The sequence below is a fragment of the Lontra canadensis genome, unplaced genomic scaffold (assembly GCF_010015895.1).
Source record: "Lontra canadensis isolate GAN:19392208 unplaced genomic scaffold, GSC_riverotter_1.0 scaffold28, whole genome shotgun sequence".
NCBI lineage: Eukaryota > Metazoa > Chordata > Mammalia > Carnivora > Mustelidae > Lontra > Lontra canadensis.
Window position 1 is genome coordinate 13,792,057 of NW_022631022.1, and position 16,765 is coordinate 13,808,821.

General features: G+C 38.4%; 1 protein-coding gene across 1 annotated transcript in view; it reads right to left on the reverse strand.

Moving 5' to 3' along the window:
- UNC13C (unc-13 homolog C) overlaps positions 1-16,765 on the reverse strand; it is a 601,184-nt gene that overhangs the window by 270,638 nt on the left and 313,781 nt on the right. The window contains exon 16 of the mRNA XM_032864917.1: positions 2,187-2,343. Within this exon, the coding sequence (XP_032720808.1) occupies positions 2,187-2,343 (157 nt within the window). The remainder of the gene's footprint in view (positions 1-2,186; positions 2,344-16,765) is intronic.

The window sequence follows — 16,765 nt, forward strand, 5'->3', positions numbered from 1 at the left end:
GTTACACCTTTGAGAAGGATGAAGAAGGACCAATATAATGGTGTTCTTGAATCAGAAGAAATAGATCAGATTCAGAATTCAGGTGAAAAAGAACCTTTGGCCATAAATTGGAGGTGGGAAACGTACTTAGGTATCTCTGACTGAGCAAGTCGCATTATTTGCAATAGGCAGAGAAAAATACACTCCCATTTATATACCAAATCATCAATTTACCAAAATGTAGCTTGAGGAAAAAAATTTGGGGGCTCTCTTCTACAATAAGTTATTTGATTTGTAAAATAGTTTTTTATAATCATGTTGTCACTGAAAAGTAGTGAAATCAATTTGGTTTTTCTTCTTTGGGTCAGCAGGAAGTTCTATCTCATTTTCCTCCAGGTAGCTTTTATGACAGATATTAATCATATAGACATGTCTTCTTTTTCAGAGCTACAAAGGCTCAGTGTTCCATAACTCTGGCTTATTCTCTACAAGGTGCCCAGGCAGAATATTAAAAGCAAAACAATTTCATTACACTGTGTGCTTTATGTTACAAGTAAAATCTCAAGACAATCTTATTATCAAGATGAGGTTTTTATAACAAAACCATTCTGGTGATCTGTTATCAGTTATAATAGTATTTTGTTGAGTTGGTCAGGGAAGGTTCTTTGGTTCTAGCTCTTACAAGACTCAACGTGTCTAACAGTATGCTGTTTATACTGTAGGTAGAGCAGGAGAGATGAAATCCTCACACCTGATATCTATAGAGTATTTTCAACTTTTACAAACTGGATTATCATATTTTACCTCATTTGCTTTCATCTTCAATTTGAGAAACACATTAGAAAGGTAGTTGTTATTTTCATTGAGCAGATTGAGAAATTCAGGCTAGAACGACTGGCTTGGCTTGCTAAATTTGAACACAAACTCAAATCCCATGACTCCTAACCCAGATAGTATTTTCATCTACTAGTACTTAATTTGATTTGTCATTAAATAACAATTACTTTTTCCTTTGATTCATTCCAACTCATCTCACATGCCTCATTTGTATTTTCTTTCAGATAAAAAAGGACAGAAAAACTGTATACACAGCAGCACATTTTCCCCCTACTGACTTCACACACTTTTATTTGCTGAGTCTCATTTGTTTTTACTCTATGACACATATCCCAAAATTTAATTTCTACCAACATAATAACAAAAATCTATTCAGTGAACCAATTCTGATGTACAGTGGAAAAAGTAACTATGTTGTCATGAAAATCATTTTTCTACAATGGATCTTAGTTTCATGTATACACACACACAAAAGTAAAAATACTTGTTTCATAGGGTTATTGAACAGAGCTACTGCCAGCCACATACGTGCCCTAGTCAAAATTATGTAAGTGAAGACAACTTTCTCTCCAGACAGCTTTCCCTTTCCTTCCCTGTCTTCATCCCCAAAGACACCAAGTACTGTTGATTCTATGCCATGAATAGCTCTGTAATTTGTCCTTTCTCCTCCATCTTCACTAATTTTGTCTTAGTTTAGATCTGTACCATGTTACTGCACTTACTATAAATTATATCCTGTTTCCAGTCTTGTCAATTTCAATTTAATGAGGCTTATAGAGAATGAGTTCCAGTGATAGTTACAACCACTAAATACTTGAGTTTCCTTGAGATACCTGCCTTCCTACTTTTCAATGCATCTTTGATGCATGTGACTACTTTAGGTGGTCAGTCTTCATTGGGTATGGATAGTTAAGACTCTTTAAACACCTACTACATTTTACTTCAATGTGCCAATATCTATAAATAACAGTAAAAACCAATCAAAGGTATAAATGGAGGCTAATAGTCTTGAGAGAAGTCAACCAAACTCATTTTTACCAGGGAGCATCTGAAAGGGTAAATCCTAACTTTGCATATATGGAGAAAGTCCTATAAAGTCCCAGTACTCTTTCAGAAAATTTATGTGTCCTCATTGAGAAAAAGGTCATTCCAGATAGGGTGACTTCATTCCATGAAGATGCCTACTGACGACCCAAGTTATTTTACAGGGTATGTTTCCCATGAACTTTTAGCTTTCACCCATTATACTGTAAGATATTCCCTAAGAAGTGCCTCCTGCAGTGAGATTCCAAGAATATCTAGAATCCAAAGTCTGTTGAAAATGTAACTCCCATAAGCTAGTAGGAATCTGAAAATCCAAAAATACTTACACCAAAGTTGGTAGCAGCAAATCGATCTGAGGCAGAAACTTGCACGTTTGTTGAAACTGTTGTGTGAGCATAGAAAGCATTTATATTTGCCAACAAGGTGCTCATGACAGCAGGGACGCCAGGGCACATGTATTTAGAAGACAGACATGAAAAGTGCCTACAAGACAAAAACATTAAGCACTCTTAAAACACAAACCAATTAATTCATGTAACAGCGCACCCTCTAATGCCAGTGATTACTTCCTTAACTACATCTACGAAAAAGAGCAAAAACTCCCACAATCTCCACTACATGAAAGAGAAAGAGATTTCAGCTTTTAAAAATGTCTCATTCATAAATGGGAGGTAGTTTAATTAGAATGTGATTTGTCCCAGGGATGAGTGCATAATTCAACTGTGGGAGTGTCGTGTGTACACATCCAAAGTGCAATTTCCAATGGAATCCAGCACCGACAGAAAGCAATTCCACGGGAGTCTCCTGTTCTCCAGCAACTATGCCGTCACTTACTTCAGTTCCCGAAATGCTCTATTTCAACCAGAATGCCCTTTCATTCTTGTATTCCTATCACATCGATGAACCAAGAGGCTCTTTTTTTTTTTTAAAGATTTTATTTATTTATATGACAGACAGAGATCACAAGTAGGCAGAGAGGCAGGCAGAGAGATAGAGAGGAGGAAGTAGGCTCCCTGCTGAACAGAGAGCCCGATGTGGGGCTTGATCTCAGGACCCTGGGATCATGACCTGAGCCAAAGTCAGAGGCTTTAACCCACTGAGCCACCCAGGCACCCCGAGGCTCTCCTTTCTTTGCAAGTCTACTGAACAAGTGAACTTAACATCTGACTTGAGTCCAGTTTCTGGAATTTTGTCATCAGAATACCTTCCAGAAGCAGTTCGGCTTTCCTGCCATTTTGCTGCAACCAGGATTTAATAAGGCAAATGGATGAATAGTGAGGACAGATTGAATTATGCCAGCTCAATGCTTAAAGACCATTTCTTTTAAACCCTGAATAATAGTATCATTCACAGACATCAGAAGCATCCAGTGTTCAGTTCTGTTACTTCTCTCAAGAAAACCTGTTTCATTTGAACTATAACAAAAGAGTTGAAAATTGAAAGCACAGCTTATGATAAAAGTGAGAAGATAAAATACGGAGGAAAGAAGTCTTCAGTATGCGATCTGATGCTATTTTGTTCTCCTATGTCAGTAATTTTTCCTTCACTTAGGCATCTCTGAATTCCGTATTACTAAACCCAATCACAGAATGAACAAACATAAATAAATGCTCTGAATGACACCTCAAAAGAAATGGATGATGGTCCTGGAAATGGTGGCTTCTCTTAGATTTTAGCTATGCCACTCACGCAGCTTGTCGCGATACTAGCTGATAAAGATAGGTTAAAGTTTTAAACACGGATCTTTGAGGATTATGAATAACAAAGCATGATGTTTTGCTATTTAACCCTAGAAATACATTATCACGGATTGCTTCCATTAGGTAAATGATACCTACTTTGACTTTATTATATACTAAATTAATTATATCTGTTAAGAATATCACAAATAATATAAGGATATTAAAACTAGAAAGCAAAATCTCTTAACACTATGTATCTTTTTTTTTGAGCAATTCACAATAATAAAATTTGTTAGACCCAAGTTAGAGGTTAAGAGTCGTGGAATATGCAAGACCTAAATGTAAATGTACAGGGGATGGCACAAGGAAAATATACATACCTAGGGGGAACAAGAGTTATAGAAACATCAGTTGTCAAAATAAATTGGTAAGAAGCTCAAACATAAGAAGTTTATTATCCTGAACATGCTTTATATATTTAAAGGGATACTGGAGGTCACCAGGATGAACAATCTTGCTCTTGGTTTATAAAAAAAAGGCATCGATGTCTCCCTGATGCAGCCAAGTGTTACCCAGTATTTAAATCTGGTAGCTTCCCCCTTCTGATTTTTGGTGCCCATGAGATCAGTAACGGTTTAGCAGGGACTTTAAGCAGAAATAATGGACAAACATAATAAATATTCTGAAGGCACTTCTAGCGTGAATTCTGTAGATGAAATTGAAAGTCTTATAAAGAAGATGACACAATTATTGAACAACGTTCATTGCTTATAAGGTATCTGAGAGGGAAAATGAGCATAATATGGGGAGACCAGGGATATAAACAAGCAAGCTTTGCCTCTTTTATACTTTGAGTTGGTAAAATTAGTGTTTTAATGATGAATGTTTTAACGTTTTAATGATGAAAATGCCCTACAAAACTATGGCTTTGGGGGCTTTGAGAGATGTAATTTTGAGTTACCTAGTGTAACACAATCTTTGCTATGTACTTATTATGTTAATAAATACTTATAAAATCAGAAAAGCAGTAAAAAATACATTGGTTTTCATACTTTAAAATTTTCTTCAAAAAATAATTCAATTTATAGCTAAATGGTAGGATTATAATACTTTCTCCTATTAGAACTGATTAGAAATAGAATTGACTGTAGTATTTTTCTATTCTTTAACCTTTCATTTTGTTTGTTTGTTCATTTTTTTAATCAAAGGCATCTGGCCAGAGTCCTCTCCCTTCAATAACTACACATTTACTATCTTTCTGGATCTATTTTTCATGACAGGAATCTAAAGTTGTTTAAAACATGCTCCTGGAGTAAAATATGTATACCCTAATCAAGAGGACACACATTAAAGACTAGTTTTCCCATGCAAGAGAAAGTGCTATTAGAGAATTATGTAAAATTTTTCATGCTATTACAGAGGTATCCATTGGATAGAGGAAGTCCGGAGGCCCAGAGATGGAGGACGCAGGTTCAAAGGCTGATTGGAGCCCACTGGTGGTAAGCCCACAGAGGAGACATCAGAGGGAAATGTCTGAGTCAAGGCCTTGAGGATTAAAATTCATGTAATGGCTTTACAGAAGAGTAAAGAGTTTAGTGTCCCTAGAATTTGGTCCAATAAATATATATTTTTAATATCTTAATTTTATTTTATTTTTTTCAGTGTTCCAAGATTAATTGCTTATGTACCACACCCAGTGCTCCATGTAATATGTGCCCTTCTTAATACCCACCACCAAGTTCACCCATCCTCCCATCCCCCTCCCTTCCAAAACCCTCAGTTTGTTTCTCAGAGTCCACAGTCTCTCATGGTTCATCTCCCCCTCCCATTTCCCCAAATTCACTTTTTCTTTCCTTTTCCTAATGCCCTCCATGTTATTCCTTATGCTCCTTAAATAAGTGAAACCATATGATAATCGACGTTCTCTGCTTGATTTATTTCACTCAGCATCATCTCCTCCAGTCCCATCCATGTTGATACAAAAGTTGGGTATTCATCCTTTCTGATGGCTTCATCTGGGAAAATTGGACAGCTATGTATAGAAGAATGAAACTAGGCCTTCTCTCATACCATACACAAAGATAAATTCGAAATGGATGAAAGACCTCAACGTGAGGCAGGAATCTATCAAAATCCTAGAGAAGAACACAGGCAGTAACCTCTTCGACATCAGCCACAGCAACTTCTTTCAAGACATGTCTCCAAAGGCAAAGGAAACAAAAGCGAAAATGAACTTTTGGGAGTTCATCAAGATCATAAGCTTCTGAACAGCAGAGGAAACAGTCAACAAAACAAAGAGGCAACCTACGGAATGGGAGAAGATATTCGCAAATGACACTACAGACAAAGGGCTGATATCCAAGATCTATAAAGAACTCCTCAAATTCAACACTCAAAAAACAGAAAATTACGTCAAAAAATGGGCAGAAGACATGAACAGACACTTCTCCAAAGAAGACATACAAATGGCTAACAGACACATGAAAAAAATGTTCATCATCATTAGCCATCAGGGAGATTCAAATCAAAACCACATTGAGATACCACCTTACACCAGGTAGAATGGCCAAATTCAACAAGACAGTAAACAACAAGTGTTAGAGAGGATGTGGAGAAAGGGGAACCCTCTTACACTGTTGGTGGGAATGCAAGCTGGTCCAGCCACTTTGGTCTAATAAATATTTATTCTAAGTGTGAGATACTGTGCTAGGCATTGGATACATATTAATGAATCCACTTACAGACAAATGGGAGAATTAGCTACACAAGAAATGTAAAACAATTATGCAAATGTTATGAGAAAGAAAAGCCAAACAGAGTGCTAGAAGAGTAAGTTGGAGTGTGCATATTGTGCCCTGGTGGGTCTCAAACTGAGACTGGGCTAAGAGTTAATGCATGACTCAGAGACAGCCAAACCCAGCATAGGGCTTGCTGTCACTGATATGTAAAAGATGTATTTCAGAGGAATAGAGGAGTAAAAACCAAGGCACAATGGGGAAAAGATATTGTGTGCAGTGAACCCTAGCAATTTTAGGTTGGTAGAGCCCAAACTTCCCAGAGAATGCCCTACACTTGGTCTGACCAGAGACAATGTTGGGGGTATGCAGGAGAGTATCGTGAAATAAGTTAGGCAAGTTGGACCTATTTTCTAGACCAAAGGACTTTTTCACACAAAATTCAAAGTCTTAGAGTGAGTTTAAGTAAAAACAGTATCTCCAAGGAACTCTAGCTTTTTACATGGATAGAAAGTACCATCATGAGAGTTGAATTTAAATAGAGTAACTTGGTAGGGAGGAGACTTTAGGAGACTGGGTTTAAAGAAGGTGAGACAGGGGCACCTGGGTGGCTCAGTCAGTTAGGCATCTGCCTTCGGCTCCGGTCATGATCCCAAGGTCCTGGGATAGAGTCCTGCATCGAGTTCCTTGCTCAGCGGGGAGTCTGTTTCTCCCTCTGCCTCTGACCCTCCGCCCTGCTCATGCTCTCTCTCTCTCTCTCTCACTCTCTCTCTCAACAAATAAAGTCTTTAAAAAAAGAATAAAGAAGGTGAGACTGAAGAGTCCAGTCAAGAGGATACATAGGAAAGAGATGGAGGGTATCTGAACTATGGTAATAGCTATATGAAATATGAAGGAGGGAATGAATGTGAAAACATTGAGGGAAGAAAAACTGTCAGGACTTGGTGACTGATGAGGACTGAGAAGTAGAGAAGTAGGGAAGAGAAATGGTTAAGTTCCCTGGGGCTTCTGGGTGGCTCAGATAGTTAATCATCTGCCTTTGGCTCAGGTCATGATTTCCAGGTCCTGGGATCGAGACCCATGCTGGACTCCCAGCTCAGCAGAGAGTCTGCTTCTCTCTCTTCCCCTGCTTATGTGCACTTGCTCTCTCTCTTTCTCTCTCTCAAGTGAATAAATAAAATCTTTAAAAAAGAGGGAGAGAGATGGTTTGGTTCCAAGGTTTCAGTTTGGGTTACTGGTACCTCTGCCAAGTGAACTAGGAATTAAAAAGGAGAAAAAAATTGTAAGGTGGGGATTAGATGTTCAGTTGAGTTTAAGGTTAAGGTACTTATAGGGCTTTCACATAGGAATGTCTACCAGGTTACTAGACACCTGACCTGGACACTTGGATCGGGGTGAAGGGTGTCACCAGCATGTCAGCATCAGTCAAAACCATGAGAAACAATAAGATCATCCTGGAAGATTATGTAGCATGATGAGAGAAATGCCAGGGTTTAGAGCCTGGGAAACATCAATGTGTAAGAGACTACTGAAAGGAAATAAAAGGGGTGGGGGAGGATTCTATGATTGAGGCCAAAGCGGAGGGTGGGGGGGAACAGATGGGACCAGGGAAACCATGAGAATGGGAGGTTTTCAGGTAAAGAATAAATGATGCTGTTAGGTAAAGTGAGAAAGTCTTTTAAGGACAGAAAGTAGACTATTGGACTTGACAAATATACTTTATTGTGACCTTAATAAAATCAATGTTAGTGGAATGACAGGAGTTTGCAGTAAGAGTAAATAGGATGAAAAGTGGGTAGGTGCTGGGGGTGACCAAGGTAAGCAGGTCAAGGCCACATTCTGCTGGTTTCCTGCTAAGGGGTTTTCACATCTCATGTGGATTATTTGGAGTTGGTGGAGATTTTTGCAGAGGCAACTGACATTATCAGACAAATTTGGAAAGGTGACTCCAGAGTGTTATAAAGATAAATTGAAATGGGTAGGTACCGAAAGCAGAATAAAAACAATTTAGGAAGATAATAGAAGTAAAAATGAGGGACGCTCAGTTGGTTGGGCAGCTGCTTTCGGCTCAGGTCATGGTCCCAGCGTCCTGGGATCGAGTCCCGCATCGGGCTCCTTGCTCGTCAGGGAGCCTGCTTCTCCCTCTGCCTGCCATTCTGTCTGCCTGTGCTCGCTCTCTCTCCCTCTCTCTCTCTGACAAATAAATAAATAAAATCTTAAAAAAAAAAAAAAAGAAGTAAAAATGATACTTCTGTCCTGCTTCCAAAATGATGAAGTACTTCATCATTCTGGAACAAAATAAACTTGAGGTAATCTAAAACTCACAGAATCACATGGTTTCTGACCTCCAAGATCTAAAACCTTGAATATTTCTCTGAAACCTAAAGTTTCTAACAAAATAATTTTGAACTTGCTTTTACTCATTATATCTGAAAATTTATCATGACCTCTGAAAATATGGATACCAGCTTGGTGCCCCACCAAGAACAGCACAGGAATTCCATATAAAATACGTACCTTTAGGTAGGTTATGTTTTTGCTTTGTTTTGCCAGTGCTTTTTGAAGTCTGGCTCTCTCCCTGTCTTTGCGGTAATTAAATATTTATTTTCCTTTTCTAATTTCCTTCTTTTTTAAAGATTTATTTCTTTGATTGAGAGAGAGTGTGCATGGGGGACAGGGGCAGTGGCAGAAAGAGAGGGAGAATCCCAAGCAGGCTCCCCTCTGAGTGCAGAGCCCCATGTAGGGCTCAGTCTCATGAGCCTAAGATCACGGCGTGAGCTGAAACCAAGTGTCAGATGTTTAACCAACTTGTCCACGCAGGCGCCCCGCTAATTTTTTTTTTTTTTTTTTGTCCTTCTTAAGGTCACAGAACAAGTAAGGTGATTCAGGATTGGAGCTCAGGCAATATAAGTTTAAAGCCATTGCTCTTAACCACTAGGTATCTTTCTCTTAATTTATCCTCCTCCTTACTTCTTCAATGTTGTATATTACCTGCACATGTATCTGGTCCTTTCAGCATGGGTCCAGTACATGTTTTGTCATCTCATCTTATTCAGCCTGCCTCCAGCATAGTGTTTTCTTGTACACAGGAGATGACCGATGTTTATTAATGAAAACAAAACAGTGTGAGCCAAATGTATTTATGTAGAATCAGAGTGTAGAGGACATGTGGTTGGTTACCTTGAGTACAACAGTTTATCAAAACAGATAATTGCTTTATAAACATTTGTTGAAGTACATAACGGTTAATAGTAATGATGACAATAACTTTGAAGGTTAATAGCATTCTGCTTATAACTGCTATGTATTTTAAATTTTCCAGATCATTAAGCATATATTCATCTTAGAGGATAGACAGAAATACTTTGCTTTCTGATTTTAACGGAGATAATTTCTGGGGTATGATTGGAGGTAGCTAGCTATATGTGATTCACCCCTTGAAACTTCCCATGGAAATAGCTGAGGAAAACAAAAAAGAATGCCAAGTCATAAAAAGCACTAGACATTAGGGTACCAATCAAAGATTTCCCGGTATCTTTAGATTAGGAAAAGATACTTTTCCTAAGTAGACTTTGCCTAAGTTTAGGGCAGCTGGCTGGGTTGAGAGATGTTCAGTGGCTGACTAGTGTGTCTAAACTCCTAAAATATTAACCTGACTAGAGAGGAAATGGGAGGATATTTCTAGCAATCATACACTGCCAACCCTGTATCTAAGACTGGGGCTGAGACTGCTGGCCAGCAGGCTGTCCATCACTCCCTATTCCATGCTAATGGCTTCTCAAGGCCGTAAAGAGCTATCTCTTGTTTCTCACACCTACTCACTCTATATCCGTTAAAGAATATACAAATCCCAAGATTGCAGTACAGCTTGTGTAATAGGGACTAGGCAATAGGATTTGAAGCTTGTTAGAAAAAAGGCCCAGAAGAACACTGGGAACAGTATATCCTGGGGATTATACATAATCTTTAATGTTTACTTCCAGTAAGACAAGAGTTCACAGCTTGTTTAGATTATCTGGGGGGGGGGGTGGAAAATCCAGTTTTTATACATGGAGAATCCACCAAAAAGAACAGGTAAGCATCTTTTCCCAGTCTAAATGAGAGCTGCATTTAAATAAAGTCATGGGTAATGGTGGAACATTTTTAGAGACTTGGCTTCCAGTTTAAGGTCTTTAGGTGAATGCTGATAATACCTAGATGGTCAAAAAAAATATGGATTCAAAGGAACCTGTAAGTTGCCAAACAAGAAAGATGCAAACATCTTTACATATTATTTTAACATATAAAAGTGTAAAAAAAAAGTATATAATCCATATTATTCTTCAAAATACTATTAAACAAGATTTTTACAGAAGAATTCAACAACATATCACACGTAAAATGTTTTTTCTTTCAAAGTTTATCACAGACCTTACCAGTTTCTGGTTAATGTATAGATGCAAAAAAATTACTATAAAATTGCTATAAAATAGATACCACTCTGATTTCACTAAATCAAATATATTGAGACTTAATTTTGAAGATATTAATGGAATGATTTTTCACTCATAACTTCCTAAAGCAAAATACAGGGACGAGAACAGCAATGTGAAAATCAAAGGAGAACAATGAGAAAACTCATTTAATGCTACTTTTCATTCCATTAGAACTTTACATCAGTGTAAACACCAAATTAACCTCACAATGGTGTTTTTCTTGTGAGCTACTTAAAATTATAAGCAATAAAATTTCCATTGTCTGGTAAAAGGAAGAAGGTAAATAGATTAAAGTCATAAATATGGTCCTCCTTAATTTGGTTGGAATTAAATTGAACATGTCTCAATATATCTAAAAATTAAAGATACAATAATTGTCATTTCTTAGCACTTACATTAAAATGTTCTTAAAACTAGTGACTCCGGAGTTAACTGGGAGTTGAAATACTAATATTAAAAGTTAAAGCATTTGAAAAAAAAAAAAAAGTTTAAGCATTTTATAGTAACTTTTAAAATAAAACATTAAAATTCAGAATTTCCAAGTCACTCTCCTGAATATAACCTTTTCCCTGGCTAGTAAAAAATACCTGTCTTCATTTTTTATTTCTCTCTTTTTTTTTTTTTTTTTTTGAGAGTGGGGAGAGACGGGGAGAGAAAATCTTAAGCAAGCTCCACACCTAGCACAGAGCCAGATGAGGGGCTCAATCTCACAACCCTGAGATCATGACCTGAACTGAAATCAAGAGTCTGGCCCTTAACCAACTGAGCCATCTAGGTGAGCCTGTCCTTTTCTAGAAACTGTGATGAGGATAATAGTAAATCACAGCTGGTATATCTTGGTACCAAGTAATAGTCTACATTGAACTTGCCATTTCACATTCCCTTTTAACATAAATGGTAAATGATGAGGCAGTCAATATAATCAAGAAAATAGTAAGCATCAAAATACACATTTCTCAGATGACAGAAAGAAAAAGAGAGAGAGAGAGACTTAAATTTTGAAGAAGGCTAAGTATTAATCAGGGTTAGTGGCTACGCTTCTTTTTTTTTTTTTTTTAAAGATTTTATTTATTTATTTGACAGAAAGAGATCACAAGCAGGCAGAGAGGCAGGCAGAGTGAGAGGAGGAAGCAGGTTCCCTGCTGAGCAGAGATCCCAGGACCCTGGGATCATGACCTGAGCTGAAGGAACAGGCTTTAACCCACTGAGCCACCCAAGCACCCCAACACTTCTTGAAAACCTTGAAAAAACAGTCAACAAATTGCTTTTTTGGTGTGTGGGGCAGAAAGAGGGATTTTGGGTGGCTAATTTAGAGTTATAGGTACTATGGCATAGGCATGATTCGCTCTAATCCTAGCTCTTAGAAAAGTAACTCCATCACTCTTAGATTCAGTTTCTCCATCTTTGAAGTGAAAAGATCTAATCCTTCCAAGCTTTAGCATGCTATGCATCTCTGAACACAGATAATTGGTTGTGTCCAGCCATAAACATTACTTCCCCCACTATCAACATTTGATTCTATCGGAGCCCCTGGTTAATAACGATAGCCAGAAAGCAGGGGACAAGGGAGCCATCGGCAGGTATCCTTAGCTCCTTGGGAGTTACCAGCTAACAGACTTCTACATAGTCTCCAATTTGCAAAGCACATTCTTCTGACTTTATGTGTGTCTCTTCTTTATGTGTGGTTATTGCAAAGGTGAAGTTTCTTACTTCTAAGCATCTCCTTGAAAATCAATTCCTTTTAAAGGCTGTAGTTTCAATAGTTTCAACGCTACTTATATTGTTGTAGGACCGGGAGGGAAAATGGGATTTAAAGTGCAATTAGCAATTTAAAAGGACTGAAGAGTACCTTGCAGCAAACCACCCCTTCCAAAAGTACACCTTCAAACAAAAGAAGCCCACAAGTACTATTGTAATCTCAGAAAATGCTAACATTTCCCAACACAGGTACAACTGAAAACAATGGATCAATAATGTTTAAATCCCCTGACTGCCTTGTTGAAGAAAATGGGGTTAGTGTCAAACCAATTTAACAAATGGAATTTCAGCTTCATGCCAAAAGTTAGAGTAACAAACTCAAAAAGATGACGCTTAAACTGGCAGTGGTAAGATAGTTACTGGCAGGTTTTTAGCTAACGCAATTGCTACAACATAATCATTAATTCTCAAATATTATTAGCAAAATGTTGAGAAGTCGTGTGTATTTCAAAATATACATCCAGATTCAGTCACTTGTTATTGTTTTGTAGGTATCACGATGGGGCTGGGTGGGGGACAGGGAAGGATAATCATCTAACTCATGCCTTTTCAAGAACAATTGTCCCCAATCACATCCTCTTGTGGTTTTCAAGGGGTCCAAATGCCTTTAATTCAAAAGATTTAAAGATCAGTTGTTTCTTTTTTGTTTTTCTTTTTCTTTCTTTTTTTTTTTTTTAATAAAAATACGAGCAGGGTGATTGGAAGGGAGCACCATAAAGACAACAGTAATTTCTAGATCCTTTGGGGATTTCAGAGAAACAATATAAGGTGAAGGGAAAGACTATCTGTATTCTAATGTCAGAAATATACTAAAACAGTATTTATCACATTTGCTCCCTAAAAGTCAAATTTGCATGCATTTCAGCGATTGCATACATGCTTGTGAAAGGTCCCCCAATAATGGGTCCGTGATCAAAGGAGCGAGACTGATACAAAGTGAAGCTCAAGCAAAGCTTTATTTCGCGCCAAGCATCGAGAATCAAACAGACCTGCCAGGGCCGTCTCTTGCAAAGAGGCTACCTCTCCCTGCCTTACCGACTAACTTTTATAGAGCAAAGGCCATGTGGTTGAGCCTGGCCACACACAGGTGGCCAATGAGATTGTAACACACAGAGAAAGCCGCACAGTCATGCTAGGTCACACACGGGTGGCCAAGTGAATTACAATTTACCCTATAGTAGCTATTTGAACTAGCCTATCACCTTGGTCAGAATTGGCACCCAAAAGGTGTGGCCCACACTCCTGGGTAGCTAGGGAGACAGTATGTGAGCTTTACTGATTGGATGTCTCCACCTGATCCGACTCACCCCTGCATTCGGACCATTATCTCCACCAGACCTGACCCGCCCTTGCATTTGGGCTTTGTTACCTGGGACCGGTTTCCAGGACTTGTTTTTAAGTAAGTCCCCTGGGGGAATGGGGGGCAGGGACAGTTTCAGTTTTACTACATAAACAAAGTCATTGTTTAACCGGATGGAATCGCTCTGGCTAAACTGGCCCTTACACTTGTCACTAAAGAGGGGATCAAGCACTTCAGGATCCACTTCTCTTCTGGCAAAAAGCATCATAACTTTTCACAGATCCTATGGATTGCTGGAATTCAACTACAGAGGTTTGGAGTGTGAGGACAGTGGTGGGAGACAGGAAGGCGATGAAATGCGTAGGGTTTGGCGGGGGGGGGGGAGCGTAGCTGAAGAGTAAGGCTGGGAACCCCAGTTTACCATCAGCTTTCTCTGACACCTCTCCACGTCTGTGCCTGGATTTGGTCCCTTCATGTCTATGTTCTTACAGGACCCATGTATACCTCTATTACACAGTCTTGCTATTAAATTTCTTCTTCCTCTTTGCTCTAGATTAGGAGCTCACTGAAGCAAGAGAGATCTTTTACTGCTGTATCCCCATGCCCTGTGTCAGTCCTCAGACTTAAATGCTCAGAATGTCTATCAAATAAAGGAATCGTATTTTCTGGAACGGGGACTCCACCAGAGACTGGATCTTGACTTCTTGTTTGCTGATGTATTCTTAGTGCCTAAAAAACTTCTTGGCACATGGGAGGCCCTCAATAAACATTTCTTACAGGAATGAGTGATTCACTCATCAATGAAGCAGCACTTTCCTTAGAAAGCAGGCTCATGGCTCAAGCAGCTAAAATAGACCAGTGCCTTTAAAATAAACTATATCCCAATAGTTGCAGTTCAAATGTAAATTCAATCAAGAGGGCCAGTACCAAAGTCAAGGCTGTTTTTTAAGGACATCAAGGTGAAAAACACTGACTAAATGCTTTTCTCACTTGGTAGTAGAGTTGCATGTCCATAGTCTAAGGAAATCTCAGATTCTGTGCGATGCCTGAGGCTTCATTTTACAATAAATTTAAGACTCATTAAATACTCAGTTAAAATGTATTCATTTGACAGAAATCACCTCTAGAGGACAATTTCATCTCTGATGCTGACATGGAATTCCCTGCATGTATTTAGGGGTGAATAGCAAGTCTGTCAGAATGTTTTTAAGAGCATTTATGTTTGCACTGATACATGAAAAGCATGAAGGACTCCAAAAATTCTCATGTAGAAAACAGACTCCATGCCCAGCATCATGGTGCAAAATATGTAAAATAGTGTGCTTCTTTGGAAAGGAAACAGACTTTCATTCTTGCTATCATATATTGGAAAATTGCTCTTTTTTTTTTTTTTTTTTTTAAGATGGATTTACTATGTGGGAACAAATCCTCCTGGTCCTTGATCAACTGGCTGTCCAAACAGGAAAACTGTAATCCTTTTTCTCCTCCCTCATGAATGTCCCAAAACAAAGAGTCATTTTTATGCAACAAATTGGGCCAATAAATTGTGCCCTTATAGAAAATGTTTTGTGGTAAAAGGAGAGAGATTTACAGTAAGCAAGAGGTACCTTAGAGGACTGGGAAGTTCAGTATTAATGTTCAGATTATTTACCAGCAAAATAGATTCAGCCTCCTTCTTATGAGGAGAAATACACAAGAGGAAAACGTAATAATGTACAACCAGACTCTCTGGCTTAATACACACTTCCCCTTTATTTCTGCTCCAAATCCATCTTCAAAGAAATGGGAGTACGCTTAAAAGGAACCAGGCAATCTCTACTAAAAACAGGAAGAGTAGGTGGTTACCTGGGGATTTGGCTAAGCATAAGTAGGCTTCAAATATCAAAAGAAACTGAGTTTTGACTTTTTTTTCCTGATCAAATCATATCTAGGAAGGCCCACAAAAATTAAGCCGTTTTGTCCTTTCCTAATTTTGTAAATGCCCTTCCTACGTAGACAGGACGTCTGTTTCTTCTTTGAAGCTGAGTTCCCCAACTTTGTGTTTTTAAAATTAAGGGAAATACTTCTGAGGTAAGTTTGACATACTTCGTTCTAGGTTTTGCTGTTGTTGCTTGGTTGGTTTTCTGGATCCCTGGAAGCCAAGTTTCAAGACAACAGGAAAATACTACTGATCCAACAGGCAACCGATTTAAATCTGAAGATATAGCTGGTTATTTATAAATTTCTTTTTAAAAATGTGTTATTCATTGGCCAACAATTGGTTAGGAATCAATTTACAATTTATTTATTTATTTATTTATTTATTTATTTTTGAGAGACAAAGATCACAAGTAGGCAGAGAGGCAGGCAGAGAGAGAGGAGGGAGCAGGCTCCCCGCTGAGCAGAGAGCCCGATGTGGGGCTCCATCCCAGGACCCTGGGATCACGACCCGAGCTGAAGGCAGAGGCTTTAACCCACTGAGCCACCCAGGCACCCCTCAATTTACAATTTAGCTGCAGGAGTATCACTTGGAAAATATGGTAAAAAATATATCCCTACATGATCTCACTGATATGAGGAATCTGGGAAACAAGACAGAGGATAATAGGGGAAGGGAGGGGAAAATGAAACAAGTTGAAACCAGAGAAGGAGACAAACCATGAGAGACTCTTAATCTCAGGAAACAAACTGAGGGTTGCTGGAGGGGAGAGGGGTGGAGGGATGGGATGGCTGAGTGATGGACATTGGGGAGGGTATGTGCTATGGTGAGGGGGAAAAAAAATCCCTGCAAGTTACATTTCAATGGCTAACAGAAGAATGTCAGTATTCTGATATTTCTCCAAATTATCATAAATTATCAATCAATATGATATGCTCTAAAACACTTATAAGGTAAAATAGATACCAATACCAGCTTAATCTTTCAAGTTTCATTTTGCATGCTTTTGACAAGTGGGAACTTTTTTTTTTTAAGAT